The following is a 20018-nucleotide window of genomic DNA, read 5'->3' on the forward strand; positions in this document are numbered from 1 at the left end:
GGAGCTCAGGTGTTAGCCAAGCAGTGCTGAGTAGTCAGTGCAAGTGCATGTTGATTCAGCAGCAGTGCCGAGAATGAAACATGTATTATTTCATCATTTTAGAAAGAGAATTGTTTCTTATTTCGACAAGCAGACTGTTTCTCCAGCTCCTCTTGACCCGTTATATGCTTTTTTTTCTATGCAGGGCAGAGTCCACTTGGATGGAGCAGAAACACACACAAAACCTGGCTATGCTTCTGTTACATAATCCTCACCCACACATGGATCAGTAGGTCAAAAAAATCTACAAAAAACTAAGCTTTTTTTACTTTGATGTTTACAGTTATCACCTGTTGATCATGCTTGAGAGATACAGCTTCTTCTTCTTTCAAAAGTCTGCACATGCACTAAAATAGAAAAAAAAAATCAGAGACATACTGCCTCTGAAATCTTTCTGACGTGACTTGAACCACACTGTGGGAGAATGTTACTGCTCAGACAGCAGGGTGTTGGTCTAAGAAGTCAGTATGCTTATATCACATTTTTTGCCCTCATAAATATGGCTACATTTGCAGTATTGTTAAATGAGTTGAAAAAAACATCATGGCTGAAAAAAGAGTAAGAACAGATTCCTTACATGCACAAAGACCCTGATGGCTGTCAGACCAATTTCATGATGTAAACATCATCAACCAAACCCACCTGCTTAACATGAATTTTCCTTTCATTTTTTCTACATCTCCATCTTCTCTTTTTACCTGGAAACACCCTCTTTTCTCTTTTTTTTTGCATCTCCCTCCTCTCTCTTTTTGAATCTATCTTCACTCTCTGTATCTCCCTCTTCTTTTTACTGTAATCCTCTAGTCTTGGTCTGTATCCCCTTTTCTCTTTCTGTATGTAACTCCTCTCTCTTCCAACATTTTCTCTTGTTTTCCTGAATCTCCATCTTCTCTTTCTATGGCCCCCTTTTCTCATTTTCTACATTTCCCTCTTCTTTCTTCCTGCATCTTCCTCCTATCTCTCTCTGCATCTCCCTCTATTCTTTCTACATCTCCCTCTTCTCTGTTTTTCATTTTCCCTTTCTTTCTACATTTATCTCAGCTCTTTTTTAATTCTCCCTCATCTCTTTTCTTACATCCCCTTTTCTCTTTCTGCATCTCCCTCTAATCATATTCTGCATCTCCTTCTTTTCTCTTTCTATATTTCCCTATTTCTCTCAGTACATCTTCCTCTTTTCTTTTTCTGCATTTCCGCTTTTTTCTTTGTCTGCATCTCCCTCTCCGTTCATTCTGCATCTCCTTCAATCCCTCATTTTATCCCACGTCAGCTCTCTATAGACTCCAAACAGAAATGGCAGAGAGTTGGGAAGAAAATTAACAGGTGAGGCCAGGGTTAAAAATGTGGCCATTTGCATTCACACATGAAGCTCAACCTGAAATATAGGGAAGCTTTCAGGAGTTGTTCATGTGTGAAAGAACCATAGGGAAAAAGAGCCAGAAGAGCCAAAAAGAGCCAGACACAAGGACCGATATGAAGAGAAGGATAGCAGAATATGACTTAAAAACAAAAACTAGAACAAAAACATTTGCTGACATAATTTGATCATCTGAGCCATTTAAAAGCCTTAAACTCTACACATGCTGATTTTATAATGTCCACAGTGTTTCAAAGGGCCTCTAACCACTGTGTCTGTCTATCTTTGTTCTACTTATGGCCTCTTGTTGGGCTAATTGGGTCAGCATGATAACCAGATCCTCAGCATCCATGTACAGGAAGCATAAAAATGACTGCTATCATCATCAACATGTTGCTCTGAGGGGACTACAAAAACTGCAGTACAGAGCATGCACGCCTCTGCTGATTTCCAGGAATTCTTCTTTCAGGCGTTATCTCACAGCTGTAAACATTTTATCTCCATGCAGATACTTTCTTCTCTCTCCCCAGGCCTCTCATCCAGATGCTCAGCCCAGCAACCCCGCCTCTCTGAACATGAACCACTACAGCAACAAGAAGAGTGCAGCAGAAAGCATGCTCGATGTGGCTCTGCTGATGGCAAACACCTCCCAGCTGAAGGCAGTGCTGGACCAGGGGCCTGACTTCTCCTTTTACACCCCCATTGTTGCCCTAATCAGCATCTCCCTCTGTCTGCAGGTCACAGTTGGGGTCCTGCTCATCTTCATAGGTGAGAAAATAAACAGATCCCCCTCTGCTTTCCGGGACCTTTTGGTGTCTTTGTTGTCTGGGGAGAGTCACAACCTTTGCTTGCCCTTTGAGTTTCCTCCCCTCCTCCATGTCCCTTCTGCAATGTCAAGTCCGACTATTCCTGACAAACAGCTCGTTACTGGATAGCTGTAACCATGGCAACTCACCTGACACCAGGTCAAAAGTCAATATGTTCTAGTGCTGCTGGGTGTCAAGGGAAGGTTGTCAATATGTCGGTGAACATGCTTTGAATGTCTAGTAGTAAGCCGAGAGATGTGCAGAGATTTCAAGGATTTATGCATTAAACAATTGTGTTTGGATGTTAAAAAGTAGACAAGTATTCAAACATTTCTGACAGTCTCTTTGAGAATGTTATTTTTTACATTGTCCTTTATTTAAAGAAAAGGAATAAACTAAACTATTTTTTTTAAACTGAAAAAAAAACGGAAAAATTCTGCCTAACATTTTCAAAAATGTTGTAAGATTTCAGACAATTGACATATAAAAAAAATCTGATAAAATTTCAGCATATTTTTGATAAGAAATTTTTGTCAAATTTGGCAGAAATTTCTAAAGAATTTTCCCCCAAATTTTGAGGAAGTTTCCATGAATCAATTATCAATATCACTTATCCAGCCTGGTAACATGGTTGTATCATTTCACTGTTTTACCATATTAGATGCTGAAGACTTCCAGCTGTCATTTTAAGAAGAAGAGACTTAGATACGCTTGAACGATGATTTATTTTACAAATTTTGATGAAAGAAAAATGTGCAAAGTGTTTTCTGATTAGACTCCACCATGATGCTTCCTTGTACTTAAAGGTATAGTGAGGCCAACAGCAGGAATAGGATACCCCTCTCTGGAGTCTAGATGTGGGATGCAGGCTCAGATGACGTATAGACCTCTGAGAAGGTGAACCAGGACACACATGAGGGGGTTTGAAGGAGAAGACTTAGATATGCAGGATGAGAGCAGAAGACCTGTAAGGATCTGTACCAGATACTGATAAACTGAATGGAGGAGGCTGGGGTGGAGGAGGGTTACAGCATCCACACTTGAAGACAGATTTGAAATACGACAGGTGCATGATGATTGGTCAAATGAAGTTTTGGTAGAATCTGGTAAGCTGATCACCAGAGCAAGAAGACATAAAGAATGGAAGAAGGAAGAGATATGAACAAGTAGTGATAAATTACTGAGCAAGACAGTCTCCATGCTTGAACTTCAACTGAGCTGAGACAAAAGGGGATACACCATGAAGCATGATGTCATTTTCAGAAAATTTTAGACAAAATTTTGGTTAAGCTGATCTCACGCGAGCTCTCATCAGCAGATGGCCAGCTGATTCACTTTATGCACACTAGTAGCTAATTGCGTTCCAACTGCTTTAGTCTAGCTACTCTTTGCTGCTCCCTCTGTAAACCATTTTTTGCAACCCTCCTCCACCCCAGCTCCTCTTTTATCCTGCTTCTGACTTAGGCCTTGTCCACATGGAGGTGAAAACGATATATTTCCATTTCGTTTTGCAAAATTTTTCTGTAAACAAGGGGTTGTTTCAGGAAATGTCCGCATAAGCACGGAACCACTGAAAACAACTGAAAACGCTGTAGTATATATGCCAAACCTGTAAGTGGTGCTGTAACACTGCCATTGAAATGCACCAAAGGAGAGAACAAGATCACAGAAAACTGACACAAACTTTCTCCTAGTTGCCCTTGTGGTTGTCCTCTGCATTGGCTTTAAGAACATCTGGTGTATGTTGTTCGCTGTAGTGATAAAGGAGCATCAGATTTTGCTGTAAAAGCCCTAATAAACTCAAGAGCTTCTGCAGCACAAACACAGTCCTGTAAGCAGCCATTGTTGTTTTGGTTCGACATGCACATGTGTGCCACGCTATGTGTGACGTAATCGTTTCAAGAAAGATGCAGTTGGCTGTCCACACAGAGACGAAACGGCAAGCGTTTACAGATTTGTTCACTCTGGGACCCGATTTCAAAAAGTAGCGTTCACGGCCTCCCAAAATGCAGTTTCCGTGTGGATGAAAAGCTGATACGACAAAAAACTTTTGCATGTACTCCTGAATTTGTCTCCATGTGGACGGGGCCTTAATCAGTGCCATTCTGTTGTCATTGATGCCTGCTCTGCTCTGGGTCTTTTGCTGCTGCTCTGCCTGCCTCAAGCTTACCTTGTAGGCACAGAAAAGGCAGGATAAGTGCTGTTCCTTCTTGATGCTTTACGCATAGGCCTTGGAAAGTAGTTTTCTAGATGAATGTGTGAAACAAATCCATCTGGCGTGCCAGGTTATGTACCATTAACATTTCACTTATTTTTGGTCAGGGCTTTTATTATCAAAGATCTATTTTTAGCTTGTTATCATCCTGTCTGCCTAATGGAGGAAAGGCTAGTTGATAAACAGTTTTAGTCATTCTTTAGTCAACAAAATTAACACAGATTAGTAACAGGGTGGAAGCATCAATAGTGAAACAGGGATGAGTGAGAACGAGTCATATTCAAATGAGCCGCCTTGTTGACAGAATGAACTGTGATTGGTCACCATTAGCAGCTATCATTCAGCTGATTGCAGCTGGACGCATGACTTCACAAATACTAAACTTCACTTTCAACAGAACTTTCTGAGCTAAGTTGAAATGTACCAGTGCACTTTATACTGAGAAAAAGCAGGTCAGTGAACTTTAGCCAGGTCATAATGAGTAATTTCAGCTGTAGCAGGAGGAGTAAATAAAGACTATTTTTAGTGTCTGCTTTTGATTTAAAATCCTCTGAGGCTTCACTACCCTACAACAAAAGCCTGACTCTCTTCACCTCTGTTTTATGTTATATAATCTAAGAAAGGGTTAGAATAAAATACTCTAGGCATGGATGCTGGATGTTTTTTTTCTTCCTGCAACTTCTAGCTATATTTTTATTTAAAGTAATGACTCATCTAACAGTAATTTTTTTGATCATTTACAGTCATAAATCATGAAATACAAATCCGTCATCTTGTTTTTCTGTTTTGTAAAGGATCACATGTCAGAAAAAAAGGTCAGTCAGTCTGTTAGTCATCACACATTCATGAAGGCCTGACCCCTTCCAACCACAGCACCCCTTACCCCCCGCCTTCCCCTGCCAGAATATCAAACACATCTCCTTCTCATCGCTCCTTTCATTCCTCCTCCTTCATTTTCTCTGACTACTGTGAACCCCTCTGCCCTCTCTTTTATCCCCCCCACCTCCCCAATCCTCTGCTCCCCTCCCCTCCCTCTCCTGTGGATCCAGCTCAGTCTAATGGAGCCAGTGGTGCGTGATGTGAGTGGCCTACATACCATCACCACCACCACCCCAACTCCTGTCCACCCCACCCCACTCCACCCAAGGCAGATCAGACACACACAGGCGAGGTCTTCACACCGTTTAACCTTAGGTTATCTCCTGTAAACACGCACATATGCACACATACGTAGAGCGAGCATGTGCCTGTAGAGTCACAGCTGCTACATCAGAGTCTGTTCACACACATTAAAGTGCAGTTTTCCCTCATTACAGCCACCATCACTCATCAGCCCGTCCCTGTGATGAGGAAGGTGTCACCTTAAATTTAAGTCATTGTTACATGTATTGCTGTTTCATCATTGACATAATGTTATACAGGAAATACAAGCTTCCTGTATCAGCCTTCTCTTCCCTGTATTATTCTTCCTGTAAACCAAAGGCCTGTTGTCCCACAAAAGTTGGCTATATATTGTCTGTTCCTTTATCTTGCAGGAGAAGAGATGCATTTGACAACAGAACAGAATAGGTTAACAACTGGACGGATCATTTTTTTGCTTACCACAGATAATGAAATACATAGAACAGTATGATCAAGGACATAGAGCCATCACTAAAGGCTTTGACTTCTTGTACACAAACTGATATTAACCTTCAATAGAAAAGACTTTCTAGGGATTTGGAAGGGAGATTTGAGTTATGTTGCATAAACAATACACCAGCATCATTTAGTCTATGGAATCAGAATCAGGTTTTCTGCCACATCTATGTACACATAGAAGGAGTAAAAAGCTAGAAAAGTAAAATGTTGTACTTCTACTGCCAGGGGACTACAAAAGAATAAAGTAATAAAAACACTAAGCAATATAAAAATGAAATAGCATTATAATACAAGATATGTTTAATAGCTGATGTGGGAGAGCTGCATAGCTGTGCAGAAAGGTGCACAACGATGGTTTGGCATGGGCAAAGAAGATTTGGTGAATTTTTCATGGGCACAACCCACATACTCAGCTCTGCTGCTCATCCCACAATGCATGTTCCTTACAAATGTGACGCCATTTTAAAAGAGAATTAAACAGATGTTCCAATGGTATAAGATTTATTGTCAGAAAACGTGACTAAAAAGAAATGATCTAGCAAGCACAAATGTCCTTACTTTTTGTGCTAAGTTTATTTTTCCATTCGCGCACTGAATTCACCATTGTTATTTTTCTGATATTCTGTACTATTTTTTGTTTGGGGTGATAATCATCTAAAAATGTCTAAAATTGTTTGTAGCCATCATTTTGGCATTACTTAAATCATGTGTGCGCAAAATAATTAACAAATTGAGTCAAAATACAACTTTAGTATTTAGAAACCCCCTTTCAAAAATGATTTTTTTGTCAATATTATGATGCATTTTCTTTAAAGTTCCTGGCAGGGGTTTTTAACTGGTCATTAAACAGAACTAATGTAATGCTGATGTCTATTTATGATCAACAAAAGCAAACAACACCACCAGCAACAAGATTAACAGCTTTCTGTTCTTTTAAAGGCCTGACTCCACTGCCGTGGGGCGCTTATGTCAATGTGCCTGACTCCAGAAACAGCCTTTTCATTTTTTTACAGCGTTTTTTTTTTTTTTTTATGTTATACAATTGATGGTTCGAAGAAAGTAGGGCAAGATCTGTTATTAAGAGGAACCCTGCATCTAAGACAATTTTAACCTCATTAGATTAACATTTGTGCTTTTTTTATGTGTTGTACAAGCAAGTACACTAGGAATTGGTAGTGATGCATCTGGATTGACTGTTCTTTGTCCCATAGGAACTGTCACCCTTCAAACCCTTCTACATGTAAACCCATGAATAGTTTTAGTAAAGACGAAAATAAAGAAGAGATTTATATTAGGTAGATTGAGGTGAGTCCCATTCGATAGATATGGAAAGAAAAACAATGCAGCCATATGACATCACTACCCAGAGTGCAGTGCACACACACAGAAGCAAAATGTAGAAATCTAATATGTTCCTTTGACTACATACATATAGAGACCAGTGTCAATCTTATAAGGTCAGTATGTATTAATATACAGGGTTCCACTTTAAAAAAATAATCTCACATGGTGAAATGGGCGAGGAAATAAGGCGTATCACTTTGTCCACAGGGGGTGCCAAAGTCAACCCAAATAGAATGTAACTAACAGGAGCTTTAAGTGTTCTGTAACCTCTTCAGTCAAGGTTCCTATTGTGAATTCTAAACATTGTTTAGCACACATGTTCATTTAGACCAGTCAAATTAAAAGTTTGAATATTTTGGGGATTATGACACAATACTTAAAAGATAAAAATTGATAGTGAATGAGAAGTTTCGGTCCTTGTAATTCTTGTTCATCGCAAACTGCTTCTTATCCTTACAAGCCATTTTCAGACTATAATATTCAATTCTCTGACTTTTTGTTGGATCTTTGGTGGGCATGCACCCAGAATTAGCTATGTATGGATTTATGTCTGTCAGTGAATCAGTGGATATAAAGTTGGCTCTGGTCCCAGAATAAAGTAGATTGCTGATGTCTGATTGGACATTCATTGAGTGTGTGTTTGTGTGTTTCCTTGTTTTGTCCAAAGTTCGATGGGACCTGAATGATGAGCAAAAACACTGGCGGTTGAACCTTATGGAGGACTTGGCCACATGCCTGGTTTTCATTATAGTGGTCGTGAACATCTTTATTACTGCTTTTGGAGTCAACATGCCGAACCGCAAGGACTAAACAACAACACACAGGTATTCTTTCTAACTAATACTATTCTCTCTCTTTGCTCACTCTCTGTTCAAACTGTTTTCTCCTCTGTCTCACAGAGCAAGGTCGCTCCAAAGACATCCATGCAGTCAGCATGTTTTTGGTCCTCACCTCTTCTGACCCACAATCCCACTACCTGACCTACAAACACACTGACCTCTCCAGGCTCTCAGAGAATTTTCCTCTGGAAAACAACTCAAAAACAAAAAAAAATCCAACAGCTGGCTCATTTACCAGAGAATCATTGTCCTGCACACCGCTGCAGGCACAGAATGAACAAGAGAGAAACAGCAGAGAAAAAAAAAACAATGGGGTCTGGTGCATAAACAACACATTTGTCTCTGGAGGATAAACAGGAAAAGTGGACACAACAGCAGTCAGGCACATGTGACCTCATGCTGTCTGTCTCCTTTGCTGCCCGAGAGTGACCTGAAGCACTCCCAGACTGCAAATGCACACATAAAAATTGAGAACAAGCTTTAATTTTTAATAACATCCATGACGTTTCGTGCAAGATGTCATTCTGCGTGTGCAGACAGCTTAAGCCAGGAGGTTTCATGAGGCAGCTAAGGAAATGTACACAGACAAGGGTGTGCCTCATGTGAGTCAAAGCTCTGGCCAACCTCTGCAGGTTAAACCTTGGGGACACATCTGTCCACAACCACGGGCCAAAAGCCTGACATGAAATTAAAACAATGTTTGGCTGTGCCTCGACTCTCTGAGCAAAGCTGGAGTGTGTCTGTGGTTCTCTGGACCAGCAGCTGGTGATTCAGTGAACACAGCAGAGCCCAGCTGAACTGCTTGTTAAAATGTAAGCCTTAATTAGACAGTTCAGCTTCATCAATGCCTCCCAAACCCCTATTAAAGTGAAAGCAAACACTCAATTTACACTCATAAAAGAAGTTTTAACTTGTTTCACATCGTTTGTAAAACACCTGAAGAAGAGTCAAGCTGTTTTGTATAATTTCTTTAATGCGATCGTGACAAAGCACCTTTCAGATGACAACCAAACGTCACAATCTGATCCTCTTCCTCCTCCACAACTATTATTGGTAACCGTGGAAACAGGATGACGAGCCAAGAGCCAGATTGATGACACACACAGCTCCACTCAGGGCAGATCTGGAGACTGATATAGATACAAAATGTATGTCTGCGGCTCCCACACGTCCGGCTCGATGGGGGGCTCACTTGAGGAGATGCTTTTGATCAAGGAGGAGCTTCTCCTTATCTGAATCAATGCTATGAATGGAATCTCTGAGGGAAATTATGGATACAAACTGGACAGTCACACCGGTGACACCTCCAGCCCCTTTTAGTACCTCCTCCTCCTCTGATCCACTGCTCTGTCTTTGCAGGAGACAGGAGTGGAAAAGTATGGCTCAGATCTCCAGAGATCAGACACCTAAGCTCTCCTGCAGCGCTGTGCTGTATATAAACCATGTTTGATGTGGCTATTTTCCTATTGAGTCATCATTATAAGTACTACTTTAAAAGGCCTCAAGTGAGTATGAAGTGCATCTACTCTGCCTGCACATGGACCTTTTCTTGATCAGTCAATAGTGCATGTTTAATTAAGACGACTTCAATTATTTGATATCATTATTAATTTATGCTTGTTGTCTGTTGCCCTTCTTGTTGCTGTAATATTACACCAGAACGTTTTCCATGCTTGTGCCCACACTGGTGCAGTGAATGAGGAAGCAGTGCCCTCTAGTGTTTATGCTGTACAGCCAGTGGCTTAAATTTTCAGTTTTCATTTTCTGTTCCCAATGCAGACATCCTACTAATAAAGAATCTTTGTTGTTCAGAATGAAAGAATAATAGTAGTTCAGTTTGGGTCAAAAATGTTGTTTTATTTGAACAAAGTTGAACCTTTTAGCTAAACTGAGTGCACTCGGTTACAATTTTTATCATTTATGTCTCCTAAACACGCCTCCTCTCCAGACATTACACTTGAGCACTTTTACTCCAAGGATTTTTTTTTTTGCATTCTGCATTTTTCGAAGGTTGTCAAAACAGATTTTTTTTTAATACCACCGGTTTAAAAAGTACAGTCTGGTTATTATTCATAAATAGTACTAAATATGACTATTAGGACATAGGACAGTTGCATAGAAAATGAATGAATCCACCAAAATTGCAAAAGAACTTCTGCACAGTCTTAGAAAAAAAAAACACTGGCATTGTAACATTGCCAATTTTTAGTGCAGGAGTTTGCTTGAATTTCTTTACAACTGAAAACAAGAAATTATTTAAATTGGGTGCCAATTTTTGTTGCTTTGGTATCGAAATAGGTATCACATTTTGATTTTTCCTATTAACATATTTGTGTTTAAATTTCATGGCAACCCTACATTTGACAAATGTGTATGAGGACATTTTTGAGTACTTTAAGATACAGAAGCATGAGGCTGGAATGCATCCTTATTATGTTACAATACCTGTGAAACCCAGTATACAAAAACATCAGGATGTCCTGCTACATCAGGGACGGGCAACTTTGGTCACTGAGAGGGCCACATTATTTTTATTCTCAGCATTGGAGGGCCAAAATGTTAGACACTGTGGGGTACTCTCAATTTATATAAATGCATTTAATGGTGCATATAAAGGAATTGTACAGGTAAAGTGAAACATCTCCCTATTTTCTTACTGAAACCAAAAATCAAAGGTAATTATAGAAACGTGTCTATTTCAAATTCAAATACTTTATTTTTCCCGGGGAGGCAATCCTTCTTCATGGCAAATTTGATCATGTTTTCCTCATTTGTACAATTTCTTTATATTTGAATTAACCTGAATTAATTGAATGAGGAGGAGGGCCACATGTGGCCCCCAGGCCAATAGTTGCCCACCACTGTACTACATCAAGCTTTTTGGCCACTCTGACCCACAGCCCTCTGTGTGTGTGTCATCAACTGCACCACCAGGAAGGCACAGAGAATTTTTGCACTTTTGCAAATATCAGTGGCTGAGTTTAAATCAAGTCAAATCTTATTCAGGTGGGAAACACACCCTTTAATGTTTCTGTTTAAATTTAATGCAGAGGGGGTGACATTAAGTGAAAGCTCCCACCAGATGATATTTTTATGTATTACTTAGAAATGTGATTGGAATTATGCACAGAAAATACATTTCATACATACAAGTGTCTTGGTGGAACATTATGCTGTATGTCTTTAATTAAAACTGAGTTTTAGGGGCGCAGGTGGCCTAGTGGTTTAAAGCGAGCCCCATGTACGCTGTTAGCCCAGGTTTGAATCTGGCCCGTGCTACTTTCCCACGTCTCTCCTCATCTCTCTCATCCTGGTTTCCAATTCTGTCTACTGTCCTCCTCTGTCAATAAAGGCATAAAAAGCCCAAAAACAAATCTTAATTAAAAAAAAAGAGTTTCAGCTAAAGGAAATAGACTGATATGCATCTTCATTTCACAAGGATTGCAAAACAAGTTTTGCCTAAACAAAATTCTTGTTGTAAAAAGGTTAGACAGCTCTTCAAGTGAGAATGAGTTTGGCACTGCAAAAAGGCAAGTTTTATGGCTTGTTCTTCTCCAAGGACTTGTTCTTCAGCATTGTAGCACTTTAACGGCCTCCTCTGTTCTGCTTTCAAACCTCAGTATAGGATATTAAAATATCTTTAGCACCTTGACTGATTGCTACTGCAGAGCACTGAAGAAATGGACCGGTACATTTCAATGTATCAACCTCTGTAGGGAGACAGACCAAGAACAAAGAGTTTTAGTTTCCATGGAGAGAAAAATATAAAAATCAACAGGGTGGAAGGTAAGCTGTGTATAAAAAATAGACGGACTTTGAGGAAGCCTTGGATGCCAGTGTACACTCACTGATATTGTTTGACACATAAAGCCATCATTCTACATGACTCACCTCCATAATAGTAGAGCATTGCAACACCAACTAAAAAACTAAAACAGCTCAGGAAGAACATTGGGCCTGCAGAGAGGAAGAGAGAAAGGTCTCATTAGAGGCTATTACAGACAAGTAACCGCTTTAAACATGATCACTAGGAGGTCACGGGTCCAGTGCAACCAAAGTAAAACAATAAAGACAGACTGAAATGTACAGTAAACAAGACTGAGGAGTAAACAGCAGCTCTGTAAAAAGACAGTTGTCTTGTGAGTGGGAGTCTTGTTTCTCCACTTCACTTGATGACCCATTTCCCTGCTGACACACCTTTGACCCAGTGGATGCTGCCCTGACTGTTCAAAGGAATGCAGGACAGAGGAGGCTGCTTTGGGCTGAGGGGCTTACACGTGAGCTTAACTGACCCACAAAGCCAAAGCCCTGGATGCAGTGGGATGATAAATGGTGAAGCAGTGCAGAGCAGAGAGGCCCACATTGTGATGCTTGGGGTTAAAAGGTTCAGCAGACAACTACATGTGCTGAAGAACAAAGCTTAGTTTGGCTTAAGGGGCTTATCGGAGGATCAGAGAGGGGTGCAGGGGCACCCTGGCACACATAAATGGGAAGACCCACATATTTTGAAAACAACTCTTGTGGACATGTTCCCAAATCAAACTTGAAATATGTTTTGGATCATAAATTATTTTGACAGCCCACCACTGCACATCATTCCTGAGATTTCAACAGGAGTGAAGAAGCTACGGTCTACTTTCTAGGAAGCTGGACAAGAGAGGTTTAAAGGTTCCAAAACTTCTTAAGGCCATTTCAATTTTGAGAGACCAGTATGGTGCTGTGTACATGAAATGCTTGAAGCTGCTGGAGTTAAAACTCTCATAGCTCTGAAGAAATCTTTGCCAACTTAATGTCTCTGGGAATGAAATCATCTTGGCCCTGACTGACATCAGATACAACACTGTTCAATATATGTCACTGTTATGGAGAGACTGGTATAGATGCCTCTTTAAAGTCTGAAATTATTCATATAGCTTTCATATCAAGTGGCTCTAAAATGTACATGCAGTTGTTAAAAGGCCCCATTGTAGTGATTTAATAAAATGAAGCAATGATCTATCCTTTCAGAGCTTTTCCCACCTTTAATGTAACCTATAATGTATATAATCTATAATGAATTTTCTTCAAAAAAAGAAAAAAAGGGCTCTCAGATGGCCTAGTGGTTATGTTGCACCCCACGTACAAAGGTGGCCCAGGTTCAAGTCCTGCCCGTGGCTCCTATCCCCCATGTCCCTCACCCACTCTCTGATCCCTGTTTCTGATTCTATCCATTGTTCTCCTCTGTGAATAAAGGCATAAAAAAACTCCCCAAAATATCTTTAAAATACATAACTATGTAGACCCCTGGCGTTTCAAATACCCATCTTGAAGATCCTATTCCTTCTTCTCTTCAGTACACAATTCCTTCTCTTGAATTGACCACTTCTTTATTGATGCCTTCTTACTCAGTTCAATAAAGCTTGCGATTATTAAAGTATTGGCATCTCGGACCATGCACCTCCTAAACTTACACTTGCCTAACAAAATAACACTTCAACCAGATCCTGGCGCTTCAATCCTCTCCTCCCCTCAGACCCCAACTTTGTGTCTTATGTAACAAGTAAAATTGATACGTTTCTTGAGACCAATCTTGCCTCAGATACTTCATCTTCTATCCGCTGGGAAGCTTTTAAAGCCTATCTGCGCAGACAGATAATCTCCTACACGTCAAATACTAACAAATGTAGCAAAAGCAAAACCTCTGACCTCACCTCCTCTGTTCTTCGCCTAGACCAACAGTATGTGTCAAACCCTACAGCCGAGCTTCTTAAAGAGAGAACAACTCTAAAGACCGAATTTGACTTTCTAACAACCCAGCATGCAGAGGAATCGCTTTCAATTTTTTGAAGATGGTGATAAGCCTACCAAACTTTTAGCTCATCAACTTCGTCAAAAAAACAACCTTGCGCGTCATCTCTGCTGTTAAAACCCCTGGCCTTATAACCTCAGATCTTAGAACAACGAGTTTAACAATGAGTTTAAAGTTTCTATTTGAAACTATACACCTCTGATCTCAACTCAACCCAGATTTATTCACAGATTTTTTCAATAATTTAAATATTCCTCAATTAAATTCTGATGACGTCACATTGCTTGAAGAGTCTATAACCCCTGATGATATAAAAACTTCAATCTTCTGTTTGCAAAGTGGGAAGACTGTGGGGCCAGACGGCTTCCCAGCCCAATCCTATAATAAGTTCTCTGATAAACTTGTACCTCTCTTACACGCAATGTACACAGAATCTTTTCAGGTAAAAGTGCTTCCCCCCACCTTATATCAAGCCACCATATCTCTCTTGTTAAAAAAGGATAAAGATCCTCTATGTTGCCTCTCTTATAGGCCAATAAGCTTACTCGATCAAGACTTCAAAATTCTTGCCAAAGAAGAACTAGTCCTCCCCTCTGTCATCTCCAACAATCAAACTGGTTTTATCCGTAATAGACAGTTATTCTCTAACGTACGACAGCTGCTTAACATCTTGCATACTCCCTCCCAGTACTCTGGTCATGAAGCTGTCATTTCACTTGACACGGAAAGGCTTTCGACCACGTTGAGTGGGATTACCTCTTCTTCACCCTAACTAAGTTTGGCTTCGGCCCCAATTTCATTTTTTGGGTCAAGCTCTTATATTCATCACCCATGGCCTCCATCCTAACTAACCATTTAATGTCTGACTATTTCTGCCTATACAGAGGCACTAGACAGGGGTGCCCCCTGAGCCCCCTTTTGTTTGCTATTGCTATAGAGCCTCTTGCTATAGCTTTTAGACAAAATAATAGTACAGAGGGAATTATCTAAAGAGATCAAATACAGAAAATTTCTCTTTATGCAGACGACCTCCTTCTTTTTATTTCAAACCCTGTCTCTACTCTTCCTTTTCTCTTTTCCTTGCTTACAACTTTTGGAGCCATCTCTGGCTATAAGCTTAATTTAGAGAAAAGTGAGTAATTCCCCTTAGCTCTCTCCTCTCTGCCCCAATCAGTGTACCTTTCAAGATTGTGAAAGACTCATTTAAGTATCTTGGCGTAACTATCACTTGATCATTCTCAAAACTCTTCCATGCTAATTTTATCCCTCTACTTGAACAGTGTAAATCAGACTTTGCACAGTGGACTGCTCTCCCACTTTATTTAATGGGTAAACTTAACTCAGTGAAAATGAATACTCTCCCCAAATTTCTGTATCTCTTTCAATGTCTGGCTATTTTTATTTCTCGTTTATTTTTTAAAATAGTGCAGCGACTAATTAATGGCTTTATTTGGGGAGGGAAATCTAGGATACGCAAAGAATTTCTTGAAAGGCCTAAACGCCTTGGGGGTCTTTCATCCCCAAATTTTCAATTTTATTATTGGGCTGCTAATTTAAGTAGCATGTCTCTCTGGCTTCTTTCCCCCGATAGTACAATGTGTCCTGCATGGGTTAGCACTGAGGCTTCACTGTGTCGACCCTACTCTCTATCTGCTCTCCTCGGGGCATCGCTCCCTCTTCCAGTCTTTATTCCTAAACATAATGTGGTTGTGTGGCATTCTTTAAAGATTTAAAACAGTTCAAGCTATTGCATGGCATACAGGGCACCTCTCTCTTCTCTCCCATTCTTAATAACCCTTTATTCCTTCCTTCTATTTACTCTTCCTCATTTAATACCTGGGCTACCAGGGGTGTACAAAGTCTTCAGCACTTGTACATGAATAACATCTTTGCTAGCTTCTCTCAACTTTCAGAGAAATTTAACCTCCCTCATTGCCACTTCTTTCACTACCTACAGGTGAGAGACTTTATTAGAAAGAGGTTTCCCAATTTCACCACGCTATGAAATTATAACGTATAATTATGTAACATTACGACACATGAAGCAAATAGTCGGAACTATTTCTTGAGAGAACCACTGGGCGGAGTGACACAGTGCAGCAGCCATGTCTGGAGTGTAGTTCCGGCTTTGCATTTAACTTTAAAACATCTCTGTCTCGTCATGTTCCATGATTATTTCATAGCGTGGTGAATGTACAGGTCACAACTTGTCCACGAGAGCATTTTGGAGTTGTTGGATTGTGTATTTGATGAGTTTGATGAGGGAAAGCAAAAGTTCTGTCACTAACATAGCGTTAGCGGTGCAGCTGGTTTAATGGTCCCCCCCAGATCTAGAAACAGCTTGCACCAACAAATAAAGGAAAAGAACCTGTTACTAAGACTATAGGAATTATGGCAATGGGCGAATTTGCCAAAATGTTGACGTATCCCTTTAAAGATAATCAGGTTGTTTCTTGGTGTACACTTGATTTTAAGTATAAGAGCAACACATTTCATATTTTTAATTTACTGAATGCAAATTAAAGTTTTTTAGTTGTTCCTTCTCACAGCTGCATCTCTTTAAGATGGTAACATAAACCTGAATGTGAAAATCTGGCTTACCACTTGCAATGAAAAAATTACCTACCTCAATTAGGTTCTTAACTCTTTATGGTCCTATCATTGTTGTTTTTATTTTTATTTAAGAGTGGCAGCATGTCAGTCCATAGAAGCTGGGGTTAAGCATCAGTATAACATACTAAATTATCACAACTAGTAGCTAGGAGGTTCCTGTCATAGGCAGAGCCAGGGATGGCTTTGCCCTAAAATGTTTTCTCAAAAGCTCTTTTTTTTTAGCTTGGTAAAAGCTGAGTATAAAAGCACATCTAACTACTGATCACAACATGTAAATTTTATTCCCGTTACTAAAATGACACCTTATACCCACACTGTAGTGAGAGACTATTTTACATCATTAAGTATGAATATTTTCCATAACTAAATCTATAGCTGAAGCACAAAGTTTGCTTTTCCTCTTAAAAAAATAGCGCCAACCACAAACTTTTACACTGAATTCCTACCCTACTTATATTGTGTCACTTAAAAAAGTAACCATCAGACACTTCTTGCCTTTATTGTGAGGCAAAAGTGAAAATTACTGATCCTCAACATGTTGATTTCACAGTGAAGATGACATCTTGAGAACAATTAGATATTAAAAATAATGCTGGCTTTAAAGATTGTTCTACAAAGTGGAGCTTTATCATTTCCCTTGAACTGCATATAGCCTGTTGGCATTTTACACCTACATTTGTGTTTAAAAAGGCTTGAAAATACTCTGAAAACTGCCTGGACCCTACTAAGTTTGGGTGCAATCCCTGATATTTAACTATTTTGGCTCACCCCGGTTGCCAGTTCACTTTACAAGCAATGCCGAGGGGCCATTAAACAAGTCACCAAATACCCAAATGCCCGAGGCAGACCCTGTCTCCATTAGTGCATGTCCAGAGTTTTTTGTCGGTGCATGTCTATAATGGGCCTATGTGTGTGAGTATCAAGTCACTCAGTTAGAGAGAGTAAACACTCTAAGTACTCTAATAAAAATTCAACGATGAAAAAAAAGGCATGGTAACAGTTAACCAACCTAAAAGACGTAGAGTGCTTCAGACAGATTGAAATTAAAATCTTTGGCACCGCACAATCAGGTTATACATGTTTGAATGATGACTTCCTGCTCTGTGACCCAGGATTGGTAAATCTGTGTTTATAATTGTTCTGTGTTTTTCACTGTGTGGACTGTTCTACTGTACTCTTCTGTAGTTTCAGATGTTGATTAGATTTACCTCTATCATTTAGCACGTATCGTTCAGGGGAGCTGGTCACATCGAAAATCCAATTTGGATCTGCTGTATCTGAAACAAAAAATTAAATACTGGTTAGAGGGTAAACCTCATACTTTAAACAACAGCAGTTGTAATGTGAGATCCACTACTTTGCATTGCGTGCAGCACAATTGCTCCTCTGCCTGTCTCTAATAGGATAAGCCTCAAAAAGGGCATACAGGGCAATTACACAGTGGGGGGCAGAATTGGTCCTTGGTTAAGAGATTTGCATTGTCATTTTGGCTGACAAATTAGACAGCATTACTTTTAAGAAAAATGCACGTTTCTTATTAAGACAGATGGTGCAAGCAGAAATAGGGGCCTTTCAGGTTAATGCCATCTAACAGTGCGTCCGTTTATTTAGCTTTAATTACATTAAGCACAAGAATTCTAAACACACTTCAGTGACATCTTCAAGGGCATAATTTTAAAACTTAAAAGCAGTTTTCTATGCAAAACCTGCTCTTAATCTGCTACACATTTAAAATGTGCCTAAAGGCCTGCCTGCACCAAGATTTACCTCTCTCTGTAACTCTGGTGGGCAGGTTTGTGTAGACATCCTCAGCGTGGATGTGAAGCCCTCTGTAGAATTCATGACAAGCCTCCTCTCCCTTCAGATACAGATGTGTTAAGAGCTCCTCTAACCTCACCTCTGTGGGTACACTCAGGTTCCTAAACTGCTGGAAGAAACATGCTGAATCACATCATTGCACGTATGTATATCATGTTTAATTTATAGTCCTAAATCAGTCTGAGTGTAAGGACATGAAGGTTTACTAAGCAGTTCTAGTGGAATATATGATCTGTATTGACCCTGTGCGCTTCCTTGTCACTGAGTATCTGGGGATAGATCCTGTTCAGCTGCAGCACCAGTTGGTCCACCAGTTCAGTGTCCATCTTCTGATGTGAGCACAGGAACTCAGCATCCCTCTGGAGCTTCTCATGGCAATCATAAATGTCTTGTCAAGAACAAGGAGGAAGTAGTGTTAAATCAAATACATTGTATCGTATATGAACAATGACATTTCTGTCTTATAGTCCATGGAGGAGATGTAAAAGCTCAATGTACTCTAGTGTGTGAAGGTCAGGTCAGCAGCAGGCCATCTACCTGCACCAGTCCGGTTCACTAGAAAGCTCTAGGCCTAATTAAATGCCTGCAGATTTTATGTCTAGCCTTAAGTAGTTTTTCAGTAAGCTGGTCTTGGCATTGGTCCTGTACTGAAAATAAAAGTCTAAGAGGTTTACCTTCTTGTTTGTCAAGCACTGCACTTTCTCAGGGCAAAACTGCCAATGCAGCAAAACTTTTACATGAATAGTTTATTGCAAAAATATGTTATTCTATAGACTATGAAAATATAAAAATGCTTGCCAAGACCCTGTCTTTAATTGGCTGTATGTGTAAATTATTCCTAATTAGTTCAGCTCGAAACACAATTTTACCAAGCGAGATCGTCCACCCTGGATATAATTACCCTACTTTCAACAGTGTTATTAACTGGAGCTTCACATTCATTTTAAATTTACTGTCCATCACGTGGGCCTATCGAACATCATTCACAAAATTAATATATATTTTGCTTGGAAATTTGAACGGGGTGTTCAAGCTGCTGCCAGTAGTTTATCTTAATGTTCATTTAATTCCAAAAATAAAGTTAAATTTAAGTTAAGTTCGATCAACGAGTTGAAACCATACAGTAAAGCTCTTGCAACAAGTGTTGCACTCACTGAAATGGCAGCTCGCGCGCCCGTGTCACGTACAAATGCGCGAAAAGATCACTGTAAATGACACGAAACGAGACAAAACATCTTACCCTGGATTCACAAACCTGTCATACTGACAAACACACGGTGGGTGCTCCTTCTGCCCAGTGGCCTCTCCGTAAAACTTCCTGTTCCCACCGGTTTGACCGTCCCTGCTGTCCAATAACATCACCACGCAGTGCCGCCCTGCGCCGCATGAGGCCACATGATTGACCTTAGCGCCACATTTTAAGAGTATCAGTCCGCAGAGTAACGCGTCAGACTGGCCTGACCGCAGATTAACAGGATCTGCTTTCAGGTGAACACGCTGGACCTTAGCATTGGCAGTAATCACTTTGATTCAATTTAACTCCACTTATACCCATGACTGA

General features: G+C 40.0%; 2 protein-coding genes across 3 annotated transcripts; one reads left to right on the plus strand and one right to left on the minus strand.

Moving 5' to 3' along the window:
• Positions 1 to 1947: 1947 nt before the first annotated feature.
• On the plus strand, positions 1948 to 8209 carry LOC121518137 (ninjurin-1-like). The gene is made up of 2 exons (XM_041800364.1): positions 1948 to 2161; positions 8067 to 8209. The coding sequence occupies exons 1-2, from the start codon at positions 1969 to 1971 to the stop codon at positions 8207 to 8209; spliced, it is 336 nt and encodes a 111-aa protein (XP_041656298.1). The 5' UTR covers positions 1948 to 1968.
• Positions 8210 to 10074: 1865 nt separating this feature from the next.
• LOC121517641 (caspase recruitment domain-containing protein 19-like) lies at positions 10075 to 19809 on the minus strand. Of its 2 annotated transcripts, none has more exons than XM_041799586.1 (6): positions 19698 to 19809; positions 18700 to 18845; positions 18407 to 18563; positions 17848 to 17916; positions 12130 to 12195; positions 10075 to 11948 (listed from the first exon to the last, which is right to left on the minus strand). In XM_041799586.1, exons 2-6 carry the CDS (start codon positions 18781 to 18783, stop codon positions 11848 to 11850), a joined length of 477 nt encoding a protein of 158 aa, XP_041655520.1. In that variant the 5' UTR covers positions 18784 to 18845; positions 19698 to 19809; the 3' UTR covers positions 10075 to 11847. The 2 variants fall into 2 exon arrangements, with proteins under 2 accessions (XP_041655520.1, XP_041655519.1); XM_041799585.1 differs by having other exon boundaries at positions 19713 to 19803.
• Between the last annotated feature and the right edge of the window lie 209 nt (positions 19810 to 20018).

This window comes from Cheilinus undulatus, linkage group 11, assembly GCF_018320785.1.
Source record: "Cheilinus undulatus linkage group 11, ASM1832078v1, whole genome shotgun sequence".
Classification (NCBI taxonomy): domain Eukaryota; kingdom Metazoa; phylum Chordata; class Actinopteri; order Labriformes; family Labridae; genus Cheilinus; species Cheilinus undulatus.

Excerpts from the sequence above, each read along its gene's own strand:
- LOC121518137 (XM_041800364.1), top strand. The coding sequence starts at position 1,969 with ATGAACCACTACAGCAACAAGAAGAGTGCAGCAGAAAGCATGCTCGAT. Across the intron at positions 2,162-8,066 it reads GGTCCTGCTCATCTTCATAG|TTCGATGGGACCTGAATGAT; the intron begins GTGAGAAAATAA and ends TTTTGTCCAAAG.
- LOC121517641 (XM_041799585.1), bottom strand. Across the intron at positions 18,564-18,699 it reads GTGACAAGGAAGCGCACAGG|TTTAGGAACCTGAGTGTACC; the intron begins GTCAATACAGAT and ends TTCTTCCAGCAG. Across the intron at positions 17,917-18,406 it reads CACCAGAGTTACAGAGAGAG|ATACAGCAGATCCAAATTGG; the intron begins GTAAATCTTGGT and ends TTTTTGTTTCAG.